The 9,439-nt window shown below is 43.4% G+C and overlaps 1 protein-coding gene across 1 annotated transcript; it reads right to left on the minus strand.

Moving 5' to 3' along the window:
* Nucleotides 1-2,078: 2,078 nt before the first annotated feature.
* Nucleotides 2,079-9,117, minus strand: fam83c (family with sequence similarity 83 member C). The gene is made up of 4 exons (XM_042088161.1): nt 7,957-9,117; nt 6,938-7,105; nt 6,514-6,638; nt 2,079-4,471 (listed from the first exon to the last, which is right to left on the minus strand). Exons 1-4 carry the CDS (start codon nt 8,455-8,457, stop codon nt 3,496-3,498), a joined length of 1,770 nt encoding a protein of 589 aa, XP_041944095.1. The 5' UTR covers nt 8,458-9,117; the 3' UTR covers nt 2,079-3,495.
* Between the last annotated feature and the right edge of the window lie 322 nt (nt 9,118-9,439).

Consider the following 9,439-nt stretch of genomic DNA (forward strand, 5'->3'; position numbering starts at 1 on the left):
CAAAAGCCATAAATAATGATATGATTCATGCTCAGCTACCCCTCCCTCATGCAGTACGATCAATACAAGTTAAGCGCCATCAGGTCATTTGTTTTATTTCCTTTTCCAGCCTGTGGCTTCAGCAATTGCATTCTGTCCATCAGCCAGTGAGAGTCTAATATCGGAAACACAAACGCTAAACATTTCACTCTGCCGCTCAGTATTCCACTGTGATCGAGGGAAAATTAAACCCCTCCGCCAGCAAAAAGGAATTAGAAGGAGATAGAATTTGATGATATGTAATTCAGTCTGAATTAAACCATCGGTTTGATATCATCATATCTATCTGTCGGCCTAACCTTAAAATGCCTCATTAACAGTCTTTTGAAATAATAAAAAAAAAAGCTTTATCAAGTAAAAAGTGGATCTTTTTACGAGAACAACACATTCCTTCGTTTCTTTGTGCTTTTGAATGCTAAAAATACATCTTCATCTATACACAGCTGGATTAAGTGCATGAATGCTGTCTGACAAGGTGAAGAAAAGGATTATGAAAACAATTCATAACATGTATGCACATACTGTATTCAGTAGTCAGTATCAATGCTCTTACTCCATGTCACCAGTGACCAAATAAGGGGCTTTGGTCTGTTTTTACTTTTGTGTTAAGCTGACGAAACTAGACGGGATCTGTCTGAAGTGAGACTTGGAGTTTTATGACACCATAAGAGATTAGGGACAACAGGAACATTAACAACTGGCTCTACCGGTCATTTTGAACGTATGCAAAGAATTATGATTTGCCATTCAAACTTAGACCTGCGGGCGTGACTCATCACTATAAGCCAGAAACATTTGTGTCCAAAGAACAGTGAAATATGGCCATTGTGTCTGCCATTTGGACATAAAAGCTATTGCACGCTGAAATTAGTTTTGATGAATATGTTTGTGAATATGTTTGCCAACAACTGCTGGTCTATGTCTGCACTGACATAACAAAAAACACAACAGTACATTAATAGCTGATTTCATCATGAGCCCTTGCATACAAAGTATGACATTTAACCAGCCAAAACACAGATAAATGCTTTCTGTAAGACCATTGAACTTGGCCATTCATGAGAGATAACCAGTTAGCGGTGATGAAGCCTTGCCTACTACATGCAGCTGGTCTTCAGAATGGCTAATCATGCAGACTCTGAAACAAGGCCGGCTGGTGTTGGGTTTCCCTCTCTGTCCTCAAAAAAAAAAAAAAGAAAAAAAAAAACGCTGGCTAAGCAGGTCAAGACTTTCTGAATCCCAAATCACCTACTAATTCCCCCTTCCTTGTCCTTGTGTTTCCTTGTCCATTGTTCACAGAGCATGGACAATACTCTCCCCCTAGGACAACCACCCCGGCCCACTTGGACATTTCTAAATTCTACAGTGGCATTTGAAGAATATGCACATATCACCATGAGTCAAATGATTAGTCAACGCTGCCTTTGTACGGTCCCTAAAACACGTCAAGAGGCCCAAGAGAGTGACAGCTTGGGGTCCAACTAAACTGCCCTTTTGCGGCCTGCGGTGCCTTGTAACTGGATCCAAAGGATATTGTGAACGAAGAGGCAGGGGCCTGCGGACATTTGAGAGAGTGCCTTGTTGGTGTGAGTGAGTAGCCGGCTGTTGACTGGGCCTCTTGTTGGAGCGCCTGTGCCCTGTCCCTCTGGCCTAGCGTCATCATCCCACAATCCTCACTCTGTTCAGAATATCCTGTGGCCCAAATGAGCTCATGAGAGTACAGCACAGCAGGCAGGGCCAAGCTTGTCTCTCTCTGCAGGACAAGTCTAGTGGTTGTATTAGTCATTTTTTATTCTATTTCTTACTTAAAACTAGCTATGCTGAAAGACGGGGCACAGTTGCAGAAGTATAATGGTTTTCTAGTATGACAGTCAGGTGACTTCCGCTATCCTAATACCCTTTGTGGTTTTTGACTCACTGCATTTGCAATAATGACTCACATTACAATGGAAGTTTTTCAATAGCGTTTGGAACACATACAAAAACCACATATAACTACATTCAATATTAATGAGTAAATATTCCAGTTAACGAGTAAAGAATGCTACTCAAGAGGTTTTATTGCAGGTAATGTTTGTTATGAAACATATATAGTATTCGTGTCTTTGGAACAGGCTCACTGAGCATTTTTGCTGGGTTTATATAATCCCAAAATAATACATTTTATTGTAGATAAATATGATGTTATGTTACTGGTATCAAATATGGTGTTAAATGTTCAAACACACACCATGCATATAAAAATTCTACACAGTTTAAAATATTGCTGGCAACCAGGTGTAAATGGCTTATTTTTGTCTATGAGCCTCATGTCTTTCCATGATGACTCATACAGTTCCAATCCAGACAAGACAGTTAATATAGACGGGGGCTTCAGCACCAGATCCTGGTTAATAATAGATCTGAGTCACTAGTTTGCTTTCAGGGTTGATATTTTTGTGATCATCAGGAGACTAACCAATCATACTGATGCCAGCAGCTTACACAACTGCATTTGGGCATTTTAACTATAGTGCTTCAGCAAAATTCACATGAAGAGCCCCTCCTAGTCCTTGCAACTAGAGCCCTTAGTATTTACAAGAAAAAGGAATGTGTGGGTGGGGAATCCAATAGGCATTTGGCATCTGACTGCCATGGAAAGTAGATAGGTCTTTCCATGCCTAATTACTTAATTGCCATTCCCTATCTATTGTAATGCAACTCTATACAAACAGTACAAACATTATCCCCATTTCTATCTTAATTCACTTGTCCGTCTCACAAGCTTATCACAGTATGTCTAAAAATAACACCTCTGCGCGCAGGGAAGACTGTGAGTCTGGAAATACAACATCCCAGTAAAAATGAACTATAACACTGAGTAGCAAAAAGATGAGCCTCATGTGGCGTCCTGTACAAACAGAGAAAGACCTCGTTTGTATTGTGTTGTAGTGCTCTTGACTGTATCATTGGAGTGTTCAACAAAAAAACTGTTGGCTGGTAAGAAAACAGGTTTTAGAATAAATACTGTAAAAAAGGAACTGTAGGTTTGTTTTAAGGAAGCACTGCTTCCACAGTGCTGACAACCATTTTGTGAGTCAGAAATGCATTTGCTATGCCAGCTGATGTGCAGCAAATAGAAAAATGAAGCAAACATTCGCACCAGTAGTTTTTTTTACAGTATACAAACAGGCTCGTCTTTCACAAAAACATTAAAAAACATTCACTGCCTGTCAGCTGTGAACCCGGAAGGCTGAAAGGGTTCCAAACATCTCCATGTCACCATGTCAACCTGGGCATGTGCTGTATGGTCCTCTGTCTCGGCGTCCTCCACCAGCTGTGAGAACAAAGACCCATACAAAGTCAGTGCCCTACAACATTCAGCCTTTTAAAGCACACACTCGCACAAATATCAAAAAAGCGTGCTTCTCTCCCAGACTTTGAAAGAGATATATCTCTCCGACGACAAGCTTTGGTTCAGTTGTTGCTTTTTAATTCAAAGCGACTGTACACTGGTTTGGTCCTCTTGTTGTACTGGTTGACCAAGTCCAGCTTGCTGTGGCCCAGAGTCATGCGCTTTTCATCCCCCCGGGTTATTCGGTGGTCATTGCCAAGGGCCTCTTTAGGTAAGGGGGCAGGCGGTGGCAAAACCTGTTTACTTTCTGGCTCATTCTGGGATAGGTCTGGACCTCCATAGGCTGTGCTTTGAGTGGGCGACCTTCTGTAGACGTACGGGTCCTTGTTGGCCGCGCTGTCTTTGCTAGGCCCGCTGAAGAGATCTGTGAATTTGTTGAAAAAGTTCCCTGGGCTCGTTTGTTTGGGGAGGTACTTGTTCTCCACAGGCTGGGCCTTCTGCTGGCCGCCAAAGTAGTTCTTGTGGTCGTACAGGCCCAGAGCCTGGAACTTGCTGATGGGGCCGCCCAGATTGGCCCTGAGGAACTCTGGCGTGCCCGCCTTGGCCCAGTCCATGCCAGCAGTGGGGCCGAGGGACGGGCGCTCGTGCATGACGGCCTGGCCGGAGCCGTTGGGCGAGCCCCGCATCAGGTGGCCACCTGTGGACAGCATTGGCGACGCTGGCACCGGGCTCTGGCCCATGCGTCTGTCGGACACTTTCTGGGCATTGCTGACCTCGTTCTTGTCCTGGGTGACCCTGTAGACCGTGGCGGGCTTCCCGGGAGCGGCCTTGATGCTGGACATGCTGCTGCCGGATGGGGTGCTCGAGTGCTCCGAAAGGTTAGCCCTATTGGCCCTGTCCTGCATTAAATCGTATCCGTAGCTGGGAGGGGGTTGGGCAGGGTAGTAGGGGCCGTCGTCGTCATCGGGGTTGGAGAAACGGTCAAGAACCTGAGAGTCTGCGTAGAGGCAGCGGAACTCTCGGTCGAAGCCGTCCGTTATTCGTCCAGAGAAGTGAAGGAGCATGTTGCTGTGGACATGTGCTGACAACCAGGTGAAGCTACAGGGAAGGAATCAGAACACAACAAACAGCTAAGTCAGTTCTGTCCCCTTTATGGTTTCAGAGAGCACTTATTTCTAACACGCAGAAGCAAACGGGCTGTGGCAACCTATGGAAAACGTTGACCTATATGCACCCTGGTCCTGATATACGAACTGATATACAGCTGAAGCAAGTCAGAATGTTCCAGAAAGAGAACTCATTGAACTGAAGAACTCTGACTGACTGACGTTAATCCCTTTGAAACATTCTAGTATGGAATTTGGATGTGACCTTTAATGGCATGTAAAAACGTTGAACTTATTTAACTGTCTGCAGTGGCACTTTCATTGCCTCTGCATCGAACTGCATACCTTTCTCATACACTGTGGAATATATATTAGGTCCAGTAATGTATTGAAATAGGAAACCTAATATGGGTACCTGAAACACTTATAGATAAGCTCTCACCACACAGTGGAAAGGAATCAGGTGTCTTTGTCTCGTAAAGGGCTGCATGCTGCAAGCGTGGGTAACCAACATACACTAAATGAGCCACAGCACAGTCAACCTTTTTATGAATATCATTCAGCTGCGATCATAACACAGGAACAACACTACCAACTCATGACATGCAGTTTGTGTCTGTAAAAGTTTCTGCTAAGTCACCACAACTTGGGGATAAAGTTGTTTGATGAGCATTTAACAGCACACCATCAAAATGATTTACGAGACAGAAGTGTAAAGTGGAGCTGTTACTGTTTTTTACCAGCTCATTTATCTCACGCCACAGGTTCACATTTCACAGCTTTACTAGGATGTCTGCCTAGGACCTGTGAGGCTTCTCTTTGAATGTCAGGTGCTGTAGGTGTACCAGGCAAAACATTGACTTTTCACCCTTTGTCTTGACTAAGCACTTAAGTCACTCACACAAGCCTCACCCACAGCGAACAGGTTGTGCTCTCGCCCACTAGTTAAACCCTGGCTGCCTCTCAGCGCACTTCTTCCCATAAAACAACATAATGCCTCAAGAACAAATATGCATTGTCAAGATGGCTTTCATAACTGGACACAAACCCACAAGGGTCTGTTAAGGCATGTGATCCAATACCTAATTACGTAGCTAAGCTAATATATACACAACTGCCATCCTTAGACCTCGACAAACACGGGCTAGGTTTACACAAGAAACAGCTTTCCTGCTTTCCGATATCAACATTAGAATTCAGAGCATAATATAGCCGCTCATCAAGGAATTATGCATGTTTGCTAATCCCTGGCTCACAACGACGACCAGTCCGGAAACAATACAGCGCAGTGTGGAAGTATTAAAAGCAGGGAAGCTGGAACTCCATTAGGAGGCCTACACAGCAGCACCCCCACGATGCTGCTGCCGATGCCGCTGTTTAGAGGGCATCCCCATGCACGGGAGATGCCAAATCATCAAGTTTTCCTCACTGAAAGCTGTGAAAATCTCCAGCACCTGCAGCAGAGCAGCAGTCGGAACTCCAGCTAACACCTACAACACTATCTCTGAGAATGTGCCCAGCAAAATGGTGGATGGCAGGTGTGAAGCCTGCTTTGCATATGAGTCAAGCGAACACAGGGCTAGGCCCAAACGGTGAGGACTGAAGTAGCTATACTTACATACATCAGAGGGAACTCACTGTGGTTAAAAGGGCTTCAAATCAAATGACCCTTTGTTGTTCAGCCAGCAACATCAAAAGCAGACACTAAAACTTTTAGGGTCTAAGTCTGACACAATCACAAACATCCACTATCCACTAACTTAAATAAATGTTGCTGATTTTCATATTTCGTTTCATGTTGGCTGTTTCAAAGATGACCAACCATGTTGTCTATTTGTGTGATTTTGGCCTGTAGCTTCCTAACTGATCATAAATCTGATCTGACTCCTCTCACACAATATACATTGAGGCGCGTGGGAGTCATGCATGGGAATGTGAAGGAGGCGAGGCTATATGTTTTCATTAAGCCGACTGGTTGGCTTTGCTGGAGGGCTGCTTCAGGAGAAAAGGAATGGGCCTTGGGCACACACTCACCTGTAGGAGCCGGCAAGCACTTCCTCGCAGTCAATGATCATAAATTTTTCTTGAACTTGTCCAGTGAACTTTTTCCCACTTTTGGTGCAGTATGTGTCCCCACAGACACTGCGGATTCGCACGTTCTGATAGAGAGAGAGTGAGAGTAAGAAAGATAGAAAGAAAGAAAGAAAGAAAGAAAGAAAGAGAGAAAGAAAGGGAGAGAGAAAGAAAGAAAAAAAGAAAGACAAAACATTGACTACAATTGTGGAGAGCAAAGCATCTAAGTTATGCATGTGCACATTTGTGGCAACGTAAACAAACATGCAACATAAAGAAGTCACCATGACCTGCTTACTGGAGTTTGCATTGCAAAATGTTTATTTTAGCAATACACTAACTTGTATTCTTAATGCTTCCATCCATCACTGACACAAAGACTTACGGCCAAATGAGAGTTGTCAATCTCCAGTGAGGTGCACATGTCCATGAAATATTCCAGGTTCTTCTCATCCAGTAGAATGTAAACAGGAACTTTCCTTTTGTTTGCAGCCTCAATAAGATCGCAAAACAAATCTACATCTGTGAAGATGTCCATTACCAAGGCGATAACCTGCAACCGGAAGGTGAAGACTAGGTCAAGGTCACTGAAAACATAACACTGAAAAAGGCTTACACTGTAGTTGTGATTGTGATGCATTATATCTAAATGTCCCAAACACTTACATTTGGGTATTTTTTTAATTGTTTTACTGGTGTAATAACTAGTGTAACTGGTGTAATAACTAGTGTAGTTATTAAGCTTACAGTGTTGAAATGCCTGTTGGTGTACACCATATTCATTTGAGTAGGCTACTCTCAAGATTAGACTACACTACCATTCATAATACTACAATTAAAAACACATATCAACCTAAAACCTCATTTGTTTAATATGGACACAGATGTTGAGCCAGTGGGTAACTGCTGAATACTTTGAGCATATGACTGCTGTCAATAATCATCAACTAGGTGGAGCAACCAAGTTAACCATTTACATGAAAATGCAAGGGTGAAAAGGGTGTCCATATGCAACAGTAAGACAGGCATGCACTGCTTCAGCAGGTGGGATTAGACTACTGGGGCTCTTGGAAAGAGTGATCAAAAAAGAGCATGACAGTTTAGGTGTGGGGGTCATATAATTGTTTTTAAGGAAACGGCGTTGCTATTCTGGGAACAATACCAGGAAAAGTTGTTGCAGTAAGCACCATCCAAACTTGTATGATGCAAGAGATAAAACAGCCAGTCGTGTTAGTCTGCACTGTAAACATAACCTGCACACCATTTAAAAGTAATATCATGCAGGCTACAACAATGGACTACTCTCTGATACATGATTCTATATTGAACCCAATAAAAAGACATAGGCTATATTGCTACATCAATCAACTGTCCTATATTAAATAGGGCGGGGAACATACTTACTTTCTTCGCCTTATTAATGAGAGAGCGTATTAAATCTTTAATATTTTGTGTTTTGTCTCTCTGAAAGTAAATCTGTGTCTCCGAGGGTCCGAACCGGTGTGGGGGTTCTGGCCAGCCCAGCTCAAGTATAGGTGGCTCGTCGTCAGACATCATGGGAAAGTAAGTACCCGAGGTCATCTCGGACAGCGTGTCTCCAAAGTCCCTGTCATTGCCGTTGCTGGTGCTTTCGGAGGAAGAGTTCTTGTTGGCATTATCTACAATGTAGCGAATTTCAAGCGGGGACAGAAAACTCAGTTCTTTTTCTTCTGCGAGGACCCTTCGATACTCCTTCTCCCCTGACTCGAGTAAAGCGTCGGTTGCCAACCTGGCAGTTTCATTGTGACTAAACTCCAGTGTAGATGTCTGTCGCCATGGGTTCTTCACCTCCTCCAGCCGGGTAGCGAGTTTACCTTTAACACGTCCAGAGTGTGGAGTCGGTCGGAGGGCTTCTTGGTTATTCATTGTTTACAGTTTTAACAAGCACTGTATATAACATCGGCTATAAAGTAACTTTACCTTGATGAGCGCAAAAAGTAAACAAATTTGACAGCCCGACGACAGATTGTAGAAGGCCACCTAAATATCTAGCGCAATAGCAAGTGGCTTACTGCGCTTGTCTTGTTCCTAGTCATCTCCGTGACAGTCTCATTGGGTTGGCGTATTGTTGCTGTGGTAAGACTCAACAGAGCTCAACTTCTCCCCCACCTGTAGCATGTCGAACTTACCTGCCGCTATGGGGAAAAAACGGAAAACCTTTGCTCCGCCCCCGTGTCACCCGATATTAAAAGCACTTCCCTCTCTCACTCACTCTTTCTCTGCAGAACCGTTTTATTCAGGGTGAATGGAGCGTCCAACCTAAATTCGCTTCAGACCCCATGTGCACCCGCCCTTTGTCGCGTGGAATAATGTTATTAAGGTAGCCTATAAAGACGGATTAGCCCAGCTGCATTTTTAATTTGCACTTGCCGACACTTTTGAGTAGCTTAACATTGGCCTACGTCACGCGTTGGTCTATACCCTAGTTTTAACTAGTTTCTACAAAGTAAACGACATATAGCTTAGTATATGTGATTGGACAGCCCTGTCTTTCCCTTTTATACAGTGTAGGCCTATCTCTAAGTAATTTTTGAAATTCAACACTGTATTTACCAGTCTACTAAAGGGCAGGTCTACCGTTCTCGTGGATGGTATCAGGTCTTGTGGCAAAAACCTGTTTTAGTTGATTTAAAAAAAAAAAAACGTTGCTTACTATCTTTATGATGCAACGTCTGAAACATTGGTATAGGCAGAGTATTGTGATTAGGCCATTGAATTCATTATAATGTTGTTCCTCTCCTAAACTAAACGCCAGCCAAAATAATCACTAGTCAGTAAGCTGAGTCAGCAGTTCTTGGTTAAAGGAGAATTCCGGTGTGATATTGACCTAAAGTGTATTGAAACATGA

This window comes from Alosa sapidissima, chromosome 4 (genome assembly GCF_018492685.1).
Source record: "Alosa sapidissima isolate fAloSap1 chromosome 4, fAloSap1.pri, whole genome shotgun sequence".
Taxonomy (NCBI): domain Eukaryota; kingdom Metazoa; phylum Chordata; class Actinopteri; order Clupeiformes; family Clupeidae; genus Alosa; species Alosa sapidissima.

Coding starts and splice junctions, on each gene's coding strand:
- fam83c (XM_042088161.1), bottom strand. CDS start 8,457: ATGAATAACCAAGAAGCCCTCCGACCGACTCCACACTCTGGACGTGTT. Junction 7,106..7,956: donor TCATTAATAAGGCGAAGAAA/GTAAGTATGTTC, acceptor TTCCGGTTGCAG/GTTATCGCCTTGGTAATGGA. Junction 4,472..6,513: donor GTGCTTGCCGGCTCCTACAG/GTGAGTGTGTGC, acceptor CCTTCCCTGTAG/CTTCACCTGGTTGTCAGCAC.